Here is a 17,096-nt window from a genome sequence, read left to right as displayed (position 1 = left end):
ACCTGTCCCAGCTGGTCCTGTTCTTTCTTATCAGCTATGTGAGCAGCTCACTGGTCTAGTGGATAGTGTGTCTGCTTAGACAGCAGAAGGTCGGTGGTTCGATTCCTTGGCCGTGTCATACCTGTCCCCGGTGGTCCTGTTCTTTCTTATCAGCTATGTGAGCAGCTCATTGGTCTAGTGGATAGTGTTTCTGCTTAGACAGCAGAAGGTCGGTGGTTCGATTCCTTGGCCGTGTCGTACCTGTCCCCGGTGGTCCTGTTCTTTCTTATCAGCTATGTGAGCACCTCATTGGTCTAGTGGATAGTGTGTCTACTTAGACAGCAGAAGGTCGCTGGTTTGATTCCTTGGCTGTGTCGTACCAATAAATGTTAAAATATGGAGCTTTTTGATATGTGTGTTATCTCTGGTTTTGTTTATTGATTATTTTGTGCATTTAAATGCAAAGGTTTGTGTCTGGAAAGATATTGTGTGGTTTAGATGTTGTAGAAAGGAGATGTGTGTGATACACAATATTGAACCACATCAAGGCAGTCTGTTGTTATATATTCCTGATTTCAGATCCAGAAACCTACCTCTGTAAAGTATGACACCAAGATCCTGCCAGTTCCACCATATAGTGGTGAGTTGTAAGAGCTGCCATGAACACATGGACTTAAGATAACAGCAAATGTCACTCATGATTTATGAAGAGTAATCTGTCAATTATTTATATTTTCTGGTTTTGTGGTGATGAGTGAGGTAAACCTTGTCTCGAACATACTGTAACAGCCATGACTCTGTGACATGTGTGGGTTGAGTGAGAATGATCACATTGGTGAGGCTCAGTGACTCAGTCAGTGACTCACTCAGTCAGTGACTCAGTCAGTTACTCACTCACTCACTCACTCACTCACTCACTCACTCATGCTGATATCTTTTGTAGCAGGTAAAGTAAACAGTAAACTCACAGTTTTAGTAGGAAAAATCTGACCTGACCTTATTCCCCCCACCTCTTAAAGAAATGGAGGCTCTAGGAACCCCACACTTTAACAAAGACAGGGTATGACAGTGAAAGGGTTAACATCATTTTGTGGAATAGGACCAAGGTCATATCAGACTTTTTCTCACTCTGCTGCATAATGAATGTATTTCAATAATCTTCATCCATCAATTGTGACCATGTTTTGCAGTAGAGAAGTTGTCCTCAATGTCTGAGAAGGACCTGATGAAGCATATACGGCAGATCCTGGACAACGTGGCGATGTCGGAGAAAGGTCCCCCCTCCCAGAAGCGCATCCACCTGCTGCACTACCTGGTGCAGGTGACGACCACGCCCTTCATGGCCTCCCTCCTGCTGCACAACAACGCCATCGCCATCATGGGGAGACAACTCAAGGAGACACAGCATATTGAAGTGTGAGTTGTGCCTGTAGCAGCTCACTCCATAGTAATACCATTACAGTAATTTGCTGCAACGGGAATAGTTGAGCTTACACCAGTTTTTTTATGTTTCCACCTTCACAATTGTCCGGGGCGGTCAGGTAGCCTAGTGGTTAAAGCCTTCGCTCGTCATGCCTAAGACCTGGGTTTGATTCCCGACATGGGTTCAATGTCCCCCGCCATGATATTGCTGGAATATTGCTAATGTGGAGTGTACTATCTGCAGAGTTGTGTCCCTTGTGACTTCATCATGCCAGGATTCACCCTGATTATGATCCCTGGTTGACCCAAGTTCATACTTGTTAGTTTCACCAAGTTGTATTCATCCACAGCAGTCATGTTGAGCTCACTATCCCCGTTATGCTGACATCCTGTTATATATACTGCTCAAAAGAAGTTAAGGACCAACTGATTCTTTCATGTTACTATAGTTAATCTGTCATGCAAGGCAGATTAACTATAGTAATATAAAGGAATTAATTGGTCTTTTACTTCTTTTGAGTATCATGATTAGTTTAATGCTGAATTAAACCCACTTTCTCACTAATGTTATGTTTTTTTCTCAAGTAAAAGGGTTAAGTCGGAGTACACTTGGACGTTATTTTACTTTCCTATCAAGATTGATCAAAAACATCCAAGAAATGGGTTTTCAGGATTGTATTGCTGAAATCTCCCCCTATTAGATATGTCATACTGCAGCTTATTAGTATGTATGTAAACATATCTATTGTCATGCAGCCGACAGAAGCTAGCTCGGGTGATGGCTCTCATTGCTTTACATGGGGAAGCTCTGGATGAAAACTTGAACATGTCTGAGGTGAGACTGCTTCTTATTCTCTCCTTTGTATCATTTTCTATTATTGAAGGTGTCTTAAAATCTCAAATGTGCGCGGTAAGTATATATTGCCTGACATCAAACAGAGAATCTTCACCTGACCTCTGTACTTTCATGTGACTTTATATCAGATATGTTGGGTTGGCTGCTCCATTTGCAGTTAGGCAGCGATTAGCAAAAACATGAAAATTATGTATTGCTTGAACTTAAATTTACTGAAAACCCAGAAAAGGTGACTACTGCAGACCTGTTCCACCCTCCCCCTTCCCCAGCACTCTCCTCCTCCTCCCCCTCCCCCTCTCCCTAGACAATAAAAAAACAAAAACATATTGAATTAAATCTGTACCCAATATCAATATTAATGAGCAGTAAATGTTTTAAGCTTAAGTGAAATGCTATTACAGGCACTGACAGCTTTGACTGAGATTATCCGAGAGCATGTGAAGAATGACAAGATGAAGCAAGGCCTGCTCCCAGCCCTGGGGGAAATACTCTTCCTTGTGGCTAAACAGGTGAGTGTAGGTCTATTTTAACACTTTCACACTGGCTGACAAGTATATAACACAGCTTTATCGGATGTTCATATGTTCTATTAACTAGATGCTTATATATGTAATGAAAATAGACACGATTTCTTCAGATGTTGAGTTCTTAGCTTTTTGTCCATTATTTACAGTTTTAGTTGAAATCAATCTTATCCAGTAAGATACATGATATTCAGGTAGCAGGATCACCCAAGCAGAACAAACCAAAGTAATTTTGGATTTATTTGATTGTTTTGAACCAACACGTTGATGTGTGATTCAAGCAACCAGAATGGCTGCCCTAATGATAACTTGTCAGCTTCAGCTTATAAACTAGGAAGTCTTTACCATCGTCTTGGTATTAATTACAGAGATAATATTATTTTGATCAAGAAATGGGATAAAGAAATATTAATGAAATATGGAATTTACTGTACAAAGAATATCATTGTGTATTGTCTTGAGTGTGTGACAATGCCTTGTATGTCCAGGAGCAGGACAAGGGAGTGACATATGACAGCTGGTCTGTGCCCTCCATGACCTACACAGTGATAGCGCGGTGCTGCCGAGATGGGGTATGTACTCTCACCCACGTGATGACCATATCCAGAGTGTGTTTATATTAAAGAATCTAAATGTAATCAGATGCTTAATGTGGAAGTGTACCAGACTGATGGATGATCCATAGATCCAGAATTGTCATAGTTAAAATGACATGTTGTTGTAGCTTTCTTTTTTAATATTTCAGGAAGACCCTGTTGTGAACCACATGGCAGCCAAGATTGTGGAGAATGTGGCATCCACTAAAGGCCAGCATGCTCAGGTATTACGGGGAGTTGATTGGTTCACTGGGAATGTCCCCATGGGGATTTTCTGGGTTAGAATTGGCCTCCAGCAACCGATGCTGGTAGTATTTTGTTTGTTTGTATAGATCATTGCAGTTTGGATACGATGACATGCAAAAACAAAGTCAGCAAGTCTGACCGCCTGATCCAAAAGTCACATCTTACGATACGCATAGTCACCTTTTAAGGCAAGCATGGGTTGCTGAAGACCTATTCTACCCCTGATCTCCATGGGTCAGATGCTGGTAGTATGGGTTGGTTGGTCAGGCTCAGTGACTTGGATGATAGTGTGTTCTCGTACTCCGATGGCATGGATCGTTGCTCACAATATCGATCTCTGCATTGTCTGGTCCAAATTTGATTATTTGCAGTAATAAAGCTGGAATATTGCTGAGTGTGGCATTAAATAACAAACAACATACTGTGAATGTTGTTTAAAGGGCAAGTACACACGGAAATGAACCTTTTTTTCTTGTACTTTTTCCACATTAAAAGTGTTAACATAGAAGTGTCATAGACAAAAATATAAAAACATCATATTTAATTAACATATTTTTTGCACTAAAACGATTTATATTTTTCACATTTACCAAGTGTTCTATTTCCATAACAAAAACACCATGGCTTATGTCCCTTGCAATATGACGTCATTGGTGCCAATTGATAAACATTATGACGTCATCATGCTTTGTTAGAGCCGCTTCACATGGTGTAGGTACAGTTTTGTGATTCTAGCATCTCAGATGCCAGCCAGAATTGTGTTATGCTGAGTCACCACTGCGCCGGAGTGTGTCGTAGACCATGTTGTTTTACCGCAAACTCGTCCTTGATATCTTTTGCGTTGAGAATAGACAGGGACCCAGTTGAATTGGCACCAATTACGTCATAATCTAAGGGGGATAACTCAGGCTTATTTCGCTCGTAAAACGAAGGCCTCATAACGGCATATCACTTTCACACTATTGTGAGCTTCCTACTTTCACTGTGAAAAAAAATGAGTGTATATTTTCAAACACAGATACTAACTAATTCTAAAATTGCGTTTTGTTTAGAAAAAGAAAGAAAGTGATTTTTGCGTGTACACTTCCCCTTTAATGCCAGTCAGCAATATATGCCAGCTATATCACAGTGGTCTGTGTACAATAAAGGCTTGGACCAGTAACTGAAAGCGTGAGCCAAGTCTTCAGGCCCGACTCCCCAGTAACCATTGGTTGCTTCATGACCACCGTGAAGTGCTGGGGAGCTTTTCTGGCCCAGGATCCCCACAGAGGTAGTTAACTGAGAAGATGTTTTATAATCGTGGTCACTGTCAGTGATAGAAATGTGAATATCTACCTGGGAATTATGTTATGCCTCATTTGAGTTACATTCACCAACATTTTCATATTGAATTTGACTACCAGACCATGTGGTGTGTGTATGAATGGATGAGTGAATATGATCCATTGTATACTCAAGTAATAGTTGATTGATTCTATTTCCCAGAAATTTGTCAGCAATGAGATGGCCCAGTCTCTGTGGTACCTGTTCAAACATTCTACAATGGACTCGTTGAGGTGCACTGCGTTGTCAGTAAGTAGTTGAAAAAAGGATGTTGAAAGAACGATGCTGCTGTAAATAAATCAAAGTGCTCTCAAGTTCTATTGATATTTTTCATCAATTAGCTCAAACATTTGACACACATGACTTGTAATTCAACTGTTTTCTATAAATAACTTTCTTATGAGCTATTTTGTAATCCATTTAATTGGAATTTCTTTTATCAAGGCCTAGTGAGTAGAAAAAGCATTCATTTTTGCAATGGTTTAAAAATCAAGATATAAATCTTACAGTGGAATGATAAAGATAAAGATACTGTTGAAATAGACAGAGATTAGTACATCGCTAAAAATGTGCTTGATGTACTGTTAAATGTAAGAAAACTGCTAGATTCAAGCTACTAAGTTGGAATTCCATCTTTTTGAACTCCAGGCTTTCTCCTCTTAAAGTGGGTGTTTGCAGCTCCCAAACTCCTGGCTTTTCAGTCTATTTTTGTCACCCTTCAATCATATGCCTGTTGAATATGTTAATCACTTACAGTGTGAGATGGAGACAGGTTTTCATGGTGTGTATTGCACAAGACCTTTGTAACCCGGTACTATTGTTTCAGGCACTGTGTAGACTCACCTGGCACAAGGCGTCAGTGTTTCAGAATGTGATCGACACAGTTGGCCTATCTAACATCCTGGGTGCTCTGACACTGGGCATCTCACGGCTACAGCAGGCAGTGGTCACCATGTTCGGTGCCCTTCTCTCCAGCGCGTCGCACCAGTCACGACTAACCCAGGACAAGGTCTGTCACTGTCAGGCTGCAAATAGAGAAGTGTTCAGCAGGGCTGCAAATTGACACTAGCCCACTAGCCATGATCAGCTTGTCTAATGTTAAAAGTAACCAGCTGGCTAGTAGAATTTCAGGCTTTTGAGTGTGTGGCTTGATATGTTGTAACTGTGGTAAAGGTTTCAGGTGTTGTTGTATCCCTGTATTGCAAAGGTGTATTATGCACGCAACTCATGATTCTTTGTGAAGAATATTACTCAAAAGTTCATGATAAAGATAAAATACAGGTAAAAACAAAGACTTGTTTGTAACTTGTTTCTTCTGTTTAGGATTTCCTGCAAAAGATGATGCGTTTATTTGAGAGTCCATCCACTATCATCCGAGCTAAGGCTTTCTACGTGATTTATGAACTTGCCAGGACCAACTGGGACATGCTGCTCAGTAGCTGTCAGGCCAGGTGAGAGGGGAGCAGTGTTAGGGGTGGGGAGAGGTTTGTTTTAAACATATTTTATTGACATATGTGTTCAACAGGATTGGGCAAAAGTTATCCAACTTAGGTGGCCCTTTCCCTACTCTATATGTACAGACAGGGAGAAGTGTTAGCAAGGGAGAGGGAGAGGGAGAAATGTGAAGGGTGGGGAGGGGGTGGGAAGGGAGAAGGGAAGGAAAGGAGAAATGGAAAGGGGGGATAAATGTGTGGGATGGGGAGAGGGAGGTAGAAATGGGAGGGATGGGGTAGGAGAAGTGTGAGGGGAGGGGAGAAGTGTGAGGGGAGGGGAGGGCTTGGGTCAGGAATAGCCTGGACCAACTGGGATTTGTTCCTCAGTAGAGGGGAGAAGTGTGAGGGTTGGGGAGGGGGAGGGAAAAGTGTAAGGGGTGGGTAGGAGGAGGGAGAAGTGTTAGGGAGGGAGAGGGGGTAGTGTGAGGGAAGGGGAGGGAGAAGTGTGAGGCATGGGAGAGGGAGGGAGAAGTGTTAGGGGGAGGGAGAAGTGTGAGGGATGGTGAGGAGGAAATGTCAAGGGGTGTAGAGGGGGAGGAAGAAGTGTAAGGCATGAAGAGGAGGCAGTGTGAGGGGGTGGGAGAAGTGAGTGATGGGAGGGCTTGGGGGCAAGACTAGCCTGTAACAACTTGGACATGTTCCTCAATAGCTGGCAGGCCAGGTGAGTGGGGAGGGTCATGGGTTGTACCAGGCAGGGTTAGGTTGAGTTGGTGGCAAGGCTGGCCAAGCACAGGTCAGACATGAGAGAGACCACGGTGTTCGGTAGGATCAGGGTTGGGTTAGTTTGAGGCAATAGGAACTTGCCTACTCAGCAGCTGTCAGGTGAGTGAGAGGGGTGATGGCAAGTAACACAGAAGGACATAGTGTCCTGATAGTTGCACATTGGTGCATAATAGAAATGACTTGTGTATTGTTACTGACAATATTGAACCTTTGGCCATTAATTTACTGTTCATAAACATATGGAAATAAATGCCTGCCTCTCTGCTGTATGTTTCAGACTGGTGATGTATATAGAAAGAGACAGTCGGCGCCAAACACCAAGAGACCACAGCACCGAGAACCAGGAGGCCGCATCCTATCTCTCACAGTGTCTGGATATGCTCATCTGTCTGCTGGTTGATACTGTGCCCAAAATATTTGGTAAATTACAGTAACACTCTACCCTGAAATATCTGTAACCAGTGAACAGGAATAGTCTCTGGCAAGATTTGTGATATAACAGATGGCTACTTATAATATTATATGTCAATGTTGACATTTAGCAGCATACTTACATGGTTGCGCATTACTTGCTAAGTGGTCTCAGCGTTGTGATGTTTGTAATTCTCATACTTTAACATTTAACTAAGCCAGTTGTAGTGCAAAGATTGTTTTGTTGAACGGGGCCCTGATCTATTGAGATTAAATGCATCTTCTTCATTCAGGAATCACAGATCATTTGTAAATTCTACTTTGCGTATGAGCTCAGATCATTGAACAATTTACAGAGAAGATCCTGTCTGCATTACAAGACATCTCGGGCAGGAAGCACCCGTCAACCGTCCAAGTGCGAGAACTCAAGTCTGCACTGCCCTTGCTTCCAGTGTTCCTCCATCTAGTCACTAGTCAGGTAGGTTCTGGTGCTTGGGTTGAGGGGGGGACCGGGTGGGGTGGATTCGGAGGGTTGATTGGGAGGCACTGCCCCTGTTGCCAGTCTTCCTCCATCTAGTAGGGGCACGGGTAGCACAGTCGTTTAAGGCGCCGTGATTCGCTGTGCAGAGTTGCATCCCTTGTGCTTGCCAGAAACCTATGATTGTACATTCGAATCCGCCTCAATTTTGTTTCTAGGTTTGTCAGCACCATACCCGTGCTTGTTGGTTTCACCGAAGTGCTAAACGTCTGAGACCTGCATCACTTTGGGCTTTCCTCCCACATTAAGCTGACACTCCGCAATATAACTGGAATATTGTTAAAAGCAGAGTTAAACCCAACTCACTCACTCACTCGTCCATCTAGTCACTAGTCAGGTGGGATCTTGTGCCTGGGTTGAGAGGGGACTGGGTCGGGTTGATTGGGAGGGTTGATTGGGAGGCATTGATAGGGAGGCACTGCCCCTGTTGCCAGACTTCCTCTGTCTCGTCACAAGCCAGGTGGGATCTCGCGCTGAAGGTAGGGGGTGATATGGTGAGTTGATTGGGAGGGGTGACTGGGAGGGTTGATTGGGAGGCGTTGATAGGGAGGCACTGAATTCTAAAGGTGGACCGTTGGATGGTATTAAATTCATACGTTTCAACTTTTGACGTATTTGAAGTATTACTGTGTTAAACTCAGTTGGATTATGCCATAAATCGTGTAGGTGTCAGCCTATTCACACTCAACAGTATAATTCTAAAAACGTTATAAATGGCCAGTAATAAATAAAATACTAAACTCGCTCCCGTGTAAAAACAATTTTATGAAACTCGTCAGATTCCAGAACTATTCACTCGTTTCATAAAATTGGTATTACACGGGAGCTCGTTTAGTATTCTATATGTATGGTCATGACCTCTAGGAAACTGGACAACGTCTAATACTAGTATCACTTCAGGCTTCATTCCCACACAAAGCAGACATGCTGTGATCAACTGAAATACTGTTTGGGATTAGGATCAACTAACTCACTCTCGATGAATGTTTTAGTTTGTGGTTACTGGCCGTGTTGCTCCCTTATTTAGTGATCACTCTGATATCTGGGACTCCATCAACACCTGGTGTCTGGTGAAGTACAGATGCAGCTGTGTGTCCTATGGGGATGCAGGGTTAGAACAAGGTTCCAGCACTCTGTGGCTTGTCGTAATAGGTGAATTAATAAATTGGGTGGTCAGGCTGGTTGACTTACACATTACCATATCCCAGCAGCATGGAATGCTGCTCATAATATCAACCACTGGTTTGTCAGGCACATACTTAATCATTTGCATGCCTGCTTCATATTGCCAGACTGTATCGTAAAAGAAAACCCTTGTAAAGTTCACGACAGGCAGAGTTCTGATATTTGGCAAATGGGTTGCTAAGGATTCTTTTTCATTATGTTGCTTGAACAATAAGTTAGGTTAATGAAGAGTTTACAAGGTTTCATTTCCATTCTTTGTGTTGCGTTCAGGTATTCAGGAACCGTGTTGTCACAGACAAGTTCATGAGTGATCTGTCCTCGCTGTTGAAGCACGTCCACAGCATCGAGACCAAGGAGACCAACATCGAGTCTGCAGCAGGTGGGTCTCCTGCATCCAGCCTTTCTTGCATTGTGATTGTTCTTACTTGTAATATTTCTCCGTGAATCTTCTGTCTGTGATCTGTTGAACCCTTGAGGACTTTCAATTCAAATTCTGTAGTCCCTTAGTTTAATATTTGAGAATGACAAACATTTTGCCAGTGTTATTCATGTTCAGAGAATGGTTGCTAATATTTTTGCAGCAAGATTTTTAGGATTGTTATAAAATGTTGGTAAAGGTATATGCCCAAATTCTCACCGACATTCACACACAAGCATTTCATTGAAGTTGTAATGGTCTTGGACCTTCATCACTTCAGGCATTCATCACATATAAGGCTGAGAAGTTGGGATGTAACTGAAATCCTGCTCAAAGCCAACCAAGAAACCCTCATTATTGACATGCATTTCTTCAGTCACAGCACTATGGGATGCAATTTCCGTGCCTCATCTCTAATCCACTCACTCACTATTTCTCACAGACTAGCATCATGTTCGGGATACTTAGGGTTCTGGGGGGCCACGGGTGGCCCAGTCGTCTAAGGCGCAGAGTTGCGTCCCTTTGGCACGCCAGAAACCTATTATTGTGGGTTCGAATCACGGTTCACCCCGATTATGTTTCTAGGTTTGTCAGCACCATACCCGTGCTCGTGGGTTTCACCGAAGTGGTAAACGTCTGAGACCTGCATCACTTCGGGCTTTCCTCCCACATCAAGCTGACACGCCGTGATATAACTGGAGTAATGTTCAAAACGGCGTTAAACCCAACTCACTCACTCACTCACTCACTTAGGGTTCTGGAATGGGAAAGGTTGTTCCCAGATTTCTGTGGAAGGTGACAAAAGTGGTGGCAAGTGTTGCTACACCTGGCTTCTGGAACACCTGGGAACAGCAGTTCCTGATTGTTACTTGTCCTTTGTAGTGTGTGTATTCTATCTAACAGGACTTCTCTCACTGTTCGGCAAGTTTGCAGGCTGCAGCCTTGTGATTATTGTCAGTCATTCACTCACATGTTTTAATGAAATTATTCTAGATTTTGTAGAAAAGAGAATATCTATATCGTTCAGGCAGAACTGATCATTGTTGATATTGGGTTTCAATGCCTGAAATGAATAATTTTATCTTATCCTGACTCATACTTATTACTCATTTGTATGAGTCAGGATAAGTATAAATGATAATCTTTTCTTGTAGGTAAAGTCAATAAGATGTTTATTCATTTCTGTGCTTTAGATGTTGCACATGTGCTCTGTGTATTGACACTATTGGCTACAAGACACACCTGTAATTTCCAGACTATTCAGTAGTAATGGTTTAGTGATACTGCCTGTCTGACAGATGTTATACTATAATGTTGTCTTCATTTCTCTCAACAGAGAAGATGAAAGGTATCACATTTGTATTGTATCTAAATATATCTTCTCTGCTTGAGTGATGCCTACTGTATGAATAGATTTGGCCTTTTTTTCTTTCTCTCCTTTTGCTGCAATAGAAGCAAAAATGTTTAAAATATTTAATTGATGTGTAATGTTTGTTTTGTAAAAAATAAGTATTTCATAATAAAGGTAAATAAATTGTCGTTTTTGTCAGCATGATAATTGAAAGAAGACTAGTCAGAAGCACTTTATGCAACTTGAAGCATTTACTTTTAACATGCTTATACACAAATGTTTAAAAATAATTCAAATACAAATACAGGTGTCTTACTTGATTTGTAATTATATTATAATATGAGCTTCATATTTTCATGTTCACTAACTGTTTGTAATCCAACATATTTCTTTGTCTTTGTATTGGCTTCCATCTGTTCTAGTGTTGCCACAAGATAATCATCTCTTTGTCTTAGATTTATGGTATTTTTTCGACCAAGCATGAATGGAATAATTATCAGGTTTATGAATTTGTAGTACCTCTTGTATTGTTTTATGATTGCCTTTTCATCTTGGTGTTCAGATTTGTAAGCTTATTATCATGATTGTAGTGATATGGCTAATATCAAAGAAAAGATTTTCCACAAGAAAGTTTCTTGGTAATTTATGGTGAGGAAAGATCTCCAGTAACCTGTGCTTGTTTAACTCAAAGCAGCATCGAAATCTCTGTCACTCACCTGTGCTTCTAAGAGTTGTTCAACTGTATCTGTAACAGTTTGTAGCTTGGCTAACTGTGGGTCATCATACTTCAAAGCCAAGGGTAATTTCTCATCCTTACAAGAGGGGTACGATTGACCCTCTCATCTAAGACATCACAATTTGCTGTGCAGAGTTGTGTCCCATGCTTGTGCCAGGAACCTATGATGGAGAGTTCAAATCCTGGATTCACTCAGCTAATGTTTCTAGGTTTGACTGCACCATACCCATGTTTCACCGAAGTCGTAAATGTCTAAAATCACTTCTGACTTTTCCTAATGAAGCTGACATGCCATGATATAACTGAAAAACTGTTTGGGCATTAGACAATCACTCACTCAAACCTGCACTGAAGACTAAGCGATTCTGCTATGTCTTCCTGCTTGTGGTTAACAGTAAGGCTAATCTGACCACTGTGCAGTGCCTCATGCAAATTGTTTCCCGAATCTAGTTGATCCACACCAGAATAGGTCCCCTGTACCCAATGTTAGGAGGATCAGTGGTTATAATGTGTGACCTAAGCCTCAATCCACAAAACTATCTTAGTGCTACGACTGTCGTAACTCTTGTGTTAGCGTATGGGAGTTACGATGGTCTTAGATGTAGGTGAACAGTCACTCACACCTGTCTCTGTCTGATGTGTAACAGCTTCTATCGGTGTGGGAGAGTTCGTCACTACCGTCATGTCTATCCTGGAAGGAGTGTCCCAGCATCCCACACTACTCATCGAACATCATCAGGTTGTCATGGGAACCATTCTTCCGACTCTAGCAGGTCTCATCGGTACTCAGAATGGTAAGAAGGAAGAACTCATGGTAGGCCAATGGAGGAAGGTTGTCATCCATTAGTTTTAGTTTAACTGATGGATATTTAGTGTAAGAAAATTATGCAACTGAGTTTGGTTGATGATACATGTAGTACATTAGTTGTTTTACAGTTGTGATCAGAGTTTTACAGGATGCAATTCTCATGCATACAAATGAGAATAAGTGTGAACAATATGAACTATGAGTTCCATGGGTTGCAAATTTCAAATCATTTGGACATATTTAATTGTAGCATTTAACTCAAAGTTTTTCACGTCCATGTTGTTTCTTTGTTCTCATGTCGTCTCTATGACTGGATGCTCATGATATCAATCACTGGATTGTCTGGTTCAGACTCAATATTTTAACAGACCGCTGTCATATAGCTGGAATATTGCTGAGTGCAGCGTTAAACAACAACAAACAAACAAACAAGTAAGGCTTAGACCATGTACTGTGCTTTGATGTAAGACTCTTGGAAGTCAAGTGTAGTGTGTCAGCTGGGTCACTGATTAGTGAGTACGCTTCCATCACATTCAAAGTGTAGGAACTCCATGAATAGATAGACCAGGTTGTGGTTGTTAATGTAAGGGTCTGCTTCTGGTCTTTAGTTGACACGCGAGCGCTGTCCCTGCGTCTGCTGTCGGAAATCGCTGCTGTGTATCTGAGCCAGGAGCAGTATGGGGAGGTGAAGGTCAACACCAAGCAGCTCCATGTCATCATCTCCCAGCATCTGCTCCCGCTGTGAGTACACACTCCACATTATACCTCCACCTCAAGACTTATAGCATTTGCTTTTCATGCCAGAGGCTCAGGGGGAACGTGTAAAGTATGGGCGGCCATCCAGTTAAAAAATACACAGTGGAAATAAACGACCAAAGTATGCAATAATAGTCAATTGTTACGAATAAAGAATGAATGTTACAAATAAGGGTTATTGTTTATATACAAATATTCAATTCAAACTATGAATCAATTCCAATGAACACCTCGAAAACGAAAGACATCTTATGTAATAAGAAAAACATGTACTAAGAACGTCAGCACACTAAAAGGATACCAAACTGCTAAAGGAAAACGTTGACAATAAATAACGACTGAATGGCTGCCCATAGTAAAGCTCATTATTGGTACGGCCTGCTGCAACATTGTTGGAATATTGCTGAAAGCTGTGTAAAATCAGCAGTTATTGTCTTGAAAATGCAGATGTGTATATATATGAAGTCTCAAAGGTAACTTTGTTCTTTCCAACATATTGTCTGCTTATTCTTCTAAGGTTAGGGGCGGTTGGGTAGCCTCATGGTTAATGCGTTCCCTCGTCACGCCGAAGATCCGGGTTTGATTCCTGACATGGGTAAAATGTGTGAAGCCCATTTCTGGTGTCCCCTTCCGTGATATTGCTTGAATATTGCTAAAAGCGGTATAAATCCATACTCACTCACTTCTAAGGTGAGTGTGTTTGCCCGACTACTTTAACATGCTGATGTGATACAGCTGGAATATTGTTGACTGTGGTTTTAAGCAGCATTCTCTCCTTCTGTTCCAGGTGCGAGCAGATCCTCCTGGATGTGGACCCCCTGCCCAGCTACGGTCTGAAGCTGCTGCTGGCTCTCCTGGAGCAGAACTCTGCCTTCATCAAGCAGTTTGAGGAGAAGGGGCTGGTGGCCGTAGTCTTCCAGGTGCTCATGGTGAGTGTGTCTCACTTCACTCACAGCTGTGATCGTGGCTTCTTATAGTCTCACTGATTATGTTTCCTGGTTTATCAGCCTCCGGGTTTCACCAAAGAAGTATATGTCTTTGAGTGAGTGTGTTAGTTGGTTTTAACGCCACTTTGAACGGTATTCCACTTATAACACGACATGTCAGTAATATGGGAGGAAATCCCGAAGTGATGCATGCCTCAGATGTTTACCACTTTGTTGAAACCCACAAGGCAGGTATGGTGCTGACAAACCTAGAAACATAATCGGGGTAAACCCACAGTCGTTTCTGGCATGCCCAAGGGATGCAACTCTGCACAGCAAATTGCGATGGCTTAGACGACTGGGCCACCAGTGCATGTCTTATACTCTACAGGATTTCCTCCCACATCAAGCTGACAAGCCGTGATGTAACTGAAGTACAGTTCTAAGTGGTGTTAAACTCACTCCACTCATTCAGATCCTCAGTAGTGGCTTTGTGAAGGTGACATCATGGTATGTCTCAGGGTTTTACATGAATAAATATTTATTGGATGTACAAAAGGAAGAACGAATGGAATCGTGTTTATATAATATGTAGAGAAAGAATTGCCACTTGACAATTACATCATTTTGTTTTTAATTCATCGATATTTGTCTTTGATTATTTCATTCAGAAATTTGTATCATTTTCCATCAGTCTGCCTTGTTTTGAGTAGAAAGCTAGCAGTAAGGCAATAGCTTTAAGTTCACAGAATGCATTGCAGTTATTTTAGTCTAATCATGCTTGTTCCCTATCAGCAAAATTGTCAGCTAGAAACGGGCCTTGTGAGTATACGTTGATTGTCTCCCCTTGGTGAAGGTCATCTCGATGCCCTTGTCCATCCCCTGCAGAGCTTTTGTAACTGTCAGATGTAGTTTTTAGTGAAGCATTTATTAACTTTATCTCATTTTCTGCTTGGTAAGAAACAGTAACATCATTAACAAATGTACATAGAAGTTGTCTCCATGGTGATTCAGTGCTGGAATATTGGACTTCCTGCTCCATTTGGTGACCATGTGACAAAGGACACACTAATGGACAAAATGGCTACTGTCAAACTCATCATTGTGTATATATCATGGTCACATCTCAAAATGTCTACAAAGTCTCCCTTCCGTGATTACCAGCTTGTTTGTGGCAGTTGAAGGGAGTCCAGTGGTGTGGAGACTGGTTGCAATGTCTGTTGCTGGGTCTTCCCAAGTCTGCTACAGTGTGGAGGCCATTTTGTAAGAATAGCATGCCCAGTGTCATGTGACAGTTAGAATTGTGGGAGATCTTGTGGCCCAGAATATCGGCTATTGATGCCCTATTGATGACATGCTGAACTCATCAACCTAGTCCTTTATTGTCATTTGTTGAAAATGTCACTAGAATAGGATGATCATCTTACCTGAAAGACATAACAGTATATTTGTTACAACTTGGAAAGTTTCGATTAAATTGATGGACAGACGGTCTCCTATATATTAAGTACAGGTAACGTCAGCATCTGCTTGCTGTACAAGCTTTTGGGACTTCTGTCTCTCCATGTCTGTGTACTAACACCAGCTTTTAGACAATTTACTGAGAAAATCAGGAAACTTGATACCAGCAGATACCTACCCCATGTCCACTGTTCTAATGGTCATTGTACACTTTGTAAATAAACCTGCATGGTTGTGTTAACAGCAAATGTTGTCTCAAAAAGAATAACTGTCAGTGTCTGTATCTCTAGACAAACTGCATGCTCCTTTAACATGTGTATAGAAAATAGGTTGTATGTGAGACCCTATCTGTGATTCTCTAGTTGTGGAAATTTTCATAAAACATTCATGAAAATAGTTTGAATTTTATTAAATGATTCATGCAAGAAACTTCTGCCATGTATTTATAACTCAAACTGACTTTTTGCAATCCTTCGACAGTTCATCACATGCCCTGGCTTATTAGTGAAATTTTTGGAATTGTTGAAGGAGACATTTATAGAGAAGTAAGAATATGACAAGTTGTATGACTGTTAGAAACCGGTTTATTCTTCAGAATGTGTTCTGGTTATATACTCATACAGCAAGGTAGTGAACATTCTTTGACTTTTATCAACATCCAAATAATAATTTAAAATTTATTTAACGATCTGGGTCTAGTCACCTCTGTTGCAATTCTGGGAAGAGGATTAGGTTACCTGCACCTCATGTTGTCACAAGTCAAGTACAGTGAGGATTTGTTAGTCACTCTTTGTGACCTGGCTGATACTGTGTCATCAGACCCTGACAGAGGCGCTTGTTGCTCATGCTATCAACCCTTGGTTTGTCCGACCCAGACTTGATTATTTACAGGATGCTCTGATATAGGGGCTTGTTGCTCATGCTATCAACCCTTGGTTTGTCACATGATATGACCTATCAATACAGACCTACGTAGCTTGATGCTGTTTAAATGTGTCGGACAGAAAGACACACATTTTCCTTCCCTTTCAAAGTGCTGTGCACCTCAAACAGGGAAAGTAAATAACCGAACATTTCACCTTAATTTGGGTAAAGAACACAAAAATTGGTAGGCAGAATATCAATTTGAAATTTTGAATTTGTTTGAATGTTAATTTGGAAAAACCAAAGAAACCAACAAAGTTCCACAAAGTGATCTTAGTGCTAACACTGTCATTAATCTTTGCACAAAGTGTTGAATTGACCATTGTCTTAGCACTAAGATCATTGTGTTGAATGAGGCTGTGTATATAATTCTTCAAAGAATAAGAAAGGAGTCCATGATAGGCATTTTGAAGTTGGAAG

The 17,096-nt window shown here is 41.4% G+C and overlaps 1 protein-coding gene across 5 annotated transcripts in view; it reads left to right on the top strand.

The window, feature by feature from the left end:
• Window positions 1-17,096, top strand: part of LOC139465662 (serine/threonine-protein kinase ULK4-like) — a 43,447-nt gene that overhangs the window by 11,759 nt on the left and 14,592 nt on the right. For 2 of the 5 annotated variants that reach the window (XM_071247401.1, XM_071247400.1), the window contains 17 exons: window positions 559-619; window positions 1,170-1,395; window positions 2,158-2,236; window positions 2,659-2,766; window positions 3,270-3,353; window positions 3,527-3,601; window positions 5,109-5,195; window positions 5,773-5,955; window positions 6,270-6,397; window positions 7,440-7,582; window positions 7,930-8,051; window positions 9,567-9,675; window positions 11,051-11,062; window positions 12,449-12,595; window positions 13,218-13,350; window positions 14,153-14,294; window positions 15,087-15,113. In XM_071247401.1, the coding sequence (XP_071103502.1) occupies window positions 559-619; window positions 1,170-1,395; window positions 2,158-2,236; window positions 2,659-2,766; window positions 3,270-3,353; window positions 3,527-3,601; window positions 5,109-5,195; window positions 5,773-5,955; window positions 6,270-6,397; window positions 7,440-7,582; window positions 7,930-8,051; window positions 9,567-9,675; window positions 11,051-11,062; window positions 12,449-12,595; window positions 13,218-13,350; window positions 14,153-14,294; window positions 15,087-15,113 (1,866 nt within the window). The remainder of the gene's footprint in view (window positions 1-558; window positions 620-1,169; window positions 1,396-2,157; window positions 2,237-2,658; window positions 2,767-3,269; window positions 3,354-3,526; window positions 3,602-5,108; window positions 5,196-5,772; window positions 5,956-6,269; window positions 6,398-7,439; window positions 7,583-7,929; window positions 8,052-9,566; window positions 9,676-11,050; window positions 11,063-12,448; window positions 12,596-13,217; window positions 13,351-14,152; window positions 14,295-15,086; window positions 15,114-17,096) is intronic. The other 3 variants (XM_071247402.1, XM_071247403.1, XM_071247405.1) reach the window with 3 other exon arrangements.

Source organism: Haliotis cracherodii, unplaced genomic scaffold (assembly GCF_022045235.1).
Source record: "Haliotis cracherodii isolate W230 unplaced genomic scaffold, xgHalCrac1.p SCAF_18, whole genome shotgun sequence".
Classification (NCBI taxonomy): domain Eukaryota; kingdom Metazoa; phylum Mollusca; class Gastropoda; order Lepetellida; family Haliotidae; genus Haliotis; species Haliotis cracherodii.
The sequence above is the reverse complement of the archived record's forward strand: the minus strand, read 5'-3'. Positions and strand labels throughout refer to the sequence as shown.